Consider the following 6,000-nt stretch of genomic DNA (forward strand, 5'->3'; position numbering starts at 1 on the left):
TGATCCTTTCAACGTTGTATGTAAAAACTGCAGGCTGCAATGACAACACTATGTTCTACAGCAAGATGTTAAATTACTGCCCAGCAACAACAGACACACTGGTTTGCATGACTGGCCATATTACATATACTGGGTTTACAACAGAAAGTAAAAGACAGAGCAGTAAATCCTGCAAAGCACTTACTGTTCTCTTATTTTCTAGATTGACCCCAACAGTATTGCTGCAAAAGATGGTCGACTCCGAGAGGGGGATCGCATTATTCAAGTATGTGTGGAGATGCAATCCAAATGCAATCCTGCCCTGTTGGGTTTGATTGTTGTCCGAAGGCATAACCCAGAGGCAAGCCTGAGCAGAGGCCCCTGTCCCACCCCGGGGAGGGTGTTCCTATTATCACCTGTCCCATACGAGGACCTTCCTTCCCGATGCCAGAGCAGATGCTACGATCCTGCTCCTGCCTAATTCTCCTTCTCTAGCTTCTGTTCTTACAGCAAAATTCTTCCTATAGAACCCTGTGTATCACCACCCCAACAGCGAATAGCTTCACATGTCCAAACTCACAAAGGTGTCCAACACCAAACTACACAACACTGCAGTCATTCTGAAGTACTGCCTGTACTGCAGTAGGACCTATCCAGCCATGCACTTCCATAGAGCCCATTATAACGGATGTATCCGTATGTACAGATTTAATTTTGCTGCTCTTTTCCTTGCAGATTAATGGCATAGAAGTACAGAATAGAGAAGAAGCAGTAGCCCTTCTCACCAGTGAAGACAGCAAGAATATCTCCTTACTTGTCGCAAGACCAGAAATTCAGGTATTGAAGCAACAATAAAAAGACTCTCTCGACTTTTTAATTAAATAGAGTTGCTGTTTTCTAGGAAGTAATAACTACATTTTGAATAATTTTATCTACCTAAAACCATATTACATAGTTTGATAGGACACATATATAGTCTGAAATAATGAATTCAGCAATCATGAAAGTTTTATCACATTTTATATTAAATTTAAATGTATAAAAGTTCAGTGATTAATATATTCTGTAATCTCAATACTATTAGTGCAAGGTATTATGAATGGTTTCAAGCCACAGCTATAAACAACATACTAAACTCTAATTCCTAACTATTGATTAATCATTCATAGGAACACCTATTATTCAGGCCTTTATGCATCACTTGCAAACGTGATAAAATACTACCAATAAGCACTCTCAGCTATGACAGAAGATTGAACCATATCCCAAGCCTTTTCTTCTAGAAGGGCCATCAGCACGACCAAGACACTAACTAGTGAGTGTGGCATGAACAGCCATGAGCCCTCTTTGATTCAACTGCTGCACTATGGACTATATGAGCATCCTCTGCCAGCACTGCAGGAGAGACAGGGTCCAATTGACAACCAACCTGGATGTTTCTGGTCTTCCTCTAGGGAGATGATTGAGGTTTGAGATAAAAAGATTGTTCCCACAGACCCACAACAAGCATTTTTCCCTCCAGCCCTTTTTGCTGCCTCACCACCTAAGCCTAGCGGTATCTTCAAGCCTTGGCCTTTGGAGTATTTATATAAAATTTATATAAAATTACCTGCAAATCAAATCAGATCCAACCCTTTGAGGTAGTTCCATGGATAAAAGGATCTATGAAGGTCTACTGAAGTTAAAAGTTTTGTTTAGAAGGATTTCCAGCTGTGCTATTGGAGGTGCATGGATGGAGGGACAAGGGAGTAAAACAGTCAATACGCTTAGAGGATGTATGCTTCTTCCTAGGACACTGCTGCACTGTCATAGAGGAAGGAACCTTCTAGGATCTACCGCTCACTTTTCATAAAGGCTGAGTGAAATTTATGTCAGTCTTCATTTTTTTGACAATATTTTGTTTGTTTTTTCCCCTCCCTTTTCACATAGCTGGATGAAGGATGGATGGATGATGACAGAAATGATTTTCTGGATGACTTGCACATGGACATGTTAGAGGAACAGCACCACCAGGCAATGCAATTTACTGCCAGCATGCTTCAGCAGGTACTGCCATACCCTTGTGCAATGGTGTCAAAACATCACACTGCACTCGATATTCCAATATTGAGCTTGACTGAATAAACTTGGTGTCCTGAATGAAGATCAGGGCAAAAAGACCATGAAAAATCAGGATACTACATGACTGACACACACCCCAAAGAAAACTTAATCGCAGGGACAAAAATGTTTTAAATTGTTAGCTTTTTAATTTCCCCTCTCCCTGTCCCTTCACATCCCATTACAACATGAGTTCTTGCTTCTGAAAAGATGATCCATAGTGTGCTGTGTTTTCAGCAATGATTGTTGTATAAAGTTTTCTTTCGCTGTAAGTACAAGCTAAAGATGCAGACAACCTAACAGGTAACAGATTAAGAAAACTTTTAAATACATGCCCTGAGGTATTTTATATCCTTGCAGTAATTTCTGTTTCTCTGTTTTGATTTTTGCTGCTAGAAGAAGCATGAGGAAGATGGAGGTACCACAGATACAGCCACGATTTTGTCTAACCAGCATGAGAAGGACAGTGGTGTAGGACGCACGGATGACAGCACTCGGAATGATGAAAGCTCAGAGCAGGAAAACAACGCAGATGATCACACCACTTCCTCTAACACGTTAGGGAGCCAGAAGCAGCTGACATACAGCCACGACACCCTGGGAAGCGGCGAGATGCAGTTCAGCAATGAGTCGTTCATCTCGGCTGACTGCACAGACGTCGACTTCCTTGGAATCCCGGTGGACGAATGTGAGCGGTTCCGGGAACTGCTGGAACTGAAGTGCCAAGTGAAGTCTGCCAACCCTTACAATCTGTATTATCACAACAGCACTCTGGATATGAGCAAAAGCGACCAAGAAAGTGTTGACAGAGAGTTGGAGATGCTGAATGAGGAGCTCCGCAATATTGAGCTCGAGTGCCTGAATATTGTGAGAGCTCATAAAATGCAGCAGCTGAAAGAGCAGTATCGGGAGCCTTGGATGCTGCATAACAGCGGGTTCCGCAACTACAACACGAGTATCGATGTTCGCAGGCACGAGCTCTCAGACATCACAGAGCTCCCCGAGAAGTCGGACAAGGATAGTTCAAGCGCGTACAACACAGGGGAAAGCTGCCGAAGCACACCGCTCACCCTGGAGATTTCCCCTGACAACTCCCTGCGCAGAACTGCAGAAGGCATTAACTGCCAGAGTAATGACGGGGTCATGGCACATAATGCCTCCCAAAAGAATTTATTTCCTAGCTCAGAGAGCCATGAATCCAGCGCTGGTAAATGCCATTCCTCTCCTAAAGATCCTGACCTCAGCAAGCAGCTGGAAAGCAAGGACAGAAAAGCCACTGATGGAAACAGAAGTCCAACTCATGGTCAGAAACCTTCTAGCTCCTATGTCCCACCATACCATCATTCTCCATATAAGCATGCTCACATCCCTGCCCACGCACAGCACTATCAGAGCTACATGCAGCTGATCCAACAGAAGTCAGCCGTGGAATACGCACAGAGCCAAATGAGCCTGGTGAGCATGTGCAAAGACCTGAACTCAAGCCAGAGCGAGCCAAGGATGGAGTGGAAAGTGAAGGTCAGAAGTGATGGGACCCGTTACATTACGAAGAGGCCCGTTAGGGACAGGCTGCTGAGAGAACGTGCCATAAAGATTAAGGAGGAGCGAAGCGGCATGACGACTGATGATGATGCCATAAGTGAAATGAAGATGGGCCGTTACTGGAGTAAGGAAGAGCGGAAGCAGCATTTAGTGAAAGCAAAGGAGCAGAGGAAGAGGCGGGAGTTCATGATGCAGAGCAGGTTGGATTGTTTAAAGGAACAGCAAGGTGCAGAAGAAAAGAGAGAGATAAATATCATTGAACTGAGCCACAAAAAAATGATGAAGAAGAGAAATAAAAAAATATTTGACAATTGGATGACAATCCAAGAACTGTTAACCCACGGAACAAAGTCACCAGACGGCACACGAGTGTACAATTCTTTCCTGTCTGTGACTACTGTATAATCACCCACTGCTAAATTATGTACATAAAACGCTACCATTGCGGTAGAAATCAATGCCTCGTTCAATGTGGCAAGTTTTTTTTGTATATAAGACAGTCATCAAGTTTATAGTTCAAATACTGAACTTGACAATTGTGGGTGCCAGGATCTCCATTATAAAGTGGAGAGAAAGCCTGCACATCTCCTTCAAAGGCAATATTAGCAAAGCTTTTTTGGAATATTGATTGTACTTTTTTACTTGTTACCTTTTACATAAAGTGTTTAAATATCAGAAATGTATTAACCATACTTACACAGGTAATTTGCTTAAACTGTATTCATATAAAAAAGTACACATGCTTTTCTTTGCCTAAAAAACCCACAAGAGTAACTGCACATATGTATTTTTTTGTGAAGCCATGTTTTGTGATATTATTTTGCTGTTGTTCACTTCTACAGAGTGCTGTTTATCAGTATTTAGCTCAAGGTTTAAGCTCAGAATTATTGAATTCCTGATACAGTCATTCTCTTTTAATACTTAACTTGTATCAAGCAACAGTCTTTAGAGTTATCATCAACATTTAAACATTTTTCTTTTTAAGGTTTTTAAAAGAAGTATGTAGGTTTCATCTCAAAAGCCTGAAGCAAGTAGACTGCAGCTTTAAAGGACTTGAAAGCATGTTTGCAAATGTTGCAACCTTTTGAAAAAAAATGTGCATGTACAGCTAATTTGTTTATATAAGACAGTTTGTGTAATTTGAAATGGCCATGGTAGTAACTGTTTGCTTTATAGATTTGAATGTACTGAATTATAAAAGCAGCTTCACGAAATCATCATTAGCTACAAATATTAACAAGTAAAATGAAGTAAAATAAATTATTGTTTTATATTTCAAACAATTTTAAATTCGTTTAACTCCTCCTGGTTTCACTACTTAGTATATTCATTTCTAGAGCACAGCTCATTTGTTGAAGGAATGGCTGGAGAGCCAACTGGAGAGCAAACCTAACCTGAAAATCTGCACGAGGGGATCTCTGAGGGGATCCCAGACTACAGTTTTGTGGAGAGAAGGAGACACGGAGAAAAGCAGCAAGGGCAAGGCATCAGAAATATGAAGAACTGAATCAAACAACAAATATTTTACTTCACAATGCCTTTAAGAAGGCCTGTAAATGAGAATGAAATACGCCTTCCGCTCTGTTTTCCTGCCTTTTTTTTTTTTTTGCCTTTTTTTTCCAATTATGATTTCTTAGCAATACATAGATCTTATCCCGATGCATGAGCACCCTAATTAAAAGTAGTTAAATTTGTTTCAATAAGAACAAAACAAATGGTGAAAAAGACAAAAAGTGCATGTTAAAGAGAGATCTCACTCATTTCTATTTTAAATTAAGCACTCAGGTAAAAATTGGAACACTATTCTGGATAAAGAGTGAAGTAGACTCACTATGAATGGTTCCCAAATTCTTCAGCTTCTCTTTTTCCTTAACCCACCAAAAAAAAAAAAAAAAATCACACCAAAATCCTTCAAAATTTTCTTTCCAGAATGGCAAAAGTTATAATCTTAATACAGATCAAAGTGAACACCTAGAAGAGGAGAGATTAAAGAGCATTTGAGTGCTTATTCTGCCTGTTGCCAAGAAGCAAACACTAATTTCTTCACTTGTGGTTACCTGAAAATACATTTTCAACTGATGTAAATTGTCACTTCCCCCAAAGCCTGACACTCACATCAATAAATTTCTGTAAAATTATCTGCAAGCAGTATTTCCCCCGGGATAAAATACTTGCCCTACTGTAATCTTTGAGAAATTTCCTATCGACTTCATAGAGCCAGGATTTCACCTGACATGTTACCAGCAATTAGCATCTCAACAGTGATACAAGTAGAAAAAAACATATCCTATGACTTTCACAACACTGTACCATCAACTAAGATGCTTGTTATCTCTTCTCAAAGCTGCTTTACTTTGATTTTGTGTTGTGTTCATCCTA

At 40.3% G+C, this 6,000-nt stretch overlaps 1 protein-coding gene across 2 annotated transcripts in view; it reads left to right on the forward strand.

Moving 5' to 3' along the window:
* Positions 1–4,886, forward strand: part of PDZRN3 (PDZ domain containing ring finger 3) — a 120,038-nt gene extending 115,152 nt beyond the window's left edge. For both annotated transcript variants that reach the window (XM_088532072.1, XM_088532073.1), the window contains 4 exons: positions 203–265; positions 715–816; positions 1,909–2,025; positions 2,476–4,886. In XM_088532072.1, coding sequence (XP_088388198.1) covers positions 203–265; positions 715–816; positions 1,909–2,025; positions 2,476–4,026 — 1,833 coding nt within the window. In that variant the 3' untranslated portion in view covers positions 4,027–4,886. The remainder of the gene's footprint in view (positions 1–202; positions 266–714; positions 817–1,908; positions 2,026–2,475) is intronic.
* The last annotated feature ends 1,114 nt before the right edge of the window (positions 4,887–6,000 follow it).

This window comes from Tinamus guttatus, unplaced genomic scaffold (assembly GCF_059628265.1).
Source record: "Tinamus guttatus ecotype Peru unplaced genomic scaffold, ASM5962826v1 Tinamus_guttatus_pri_ptg000451l, whole genome shotgun sequence".
NCBI classification, from domain to species: Eukaryota; Metazoa; Chordata; class Aves; order Tinamiformes; family Tinamidae; genus Tinamus; species Tinamus guttatus.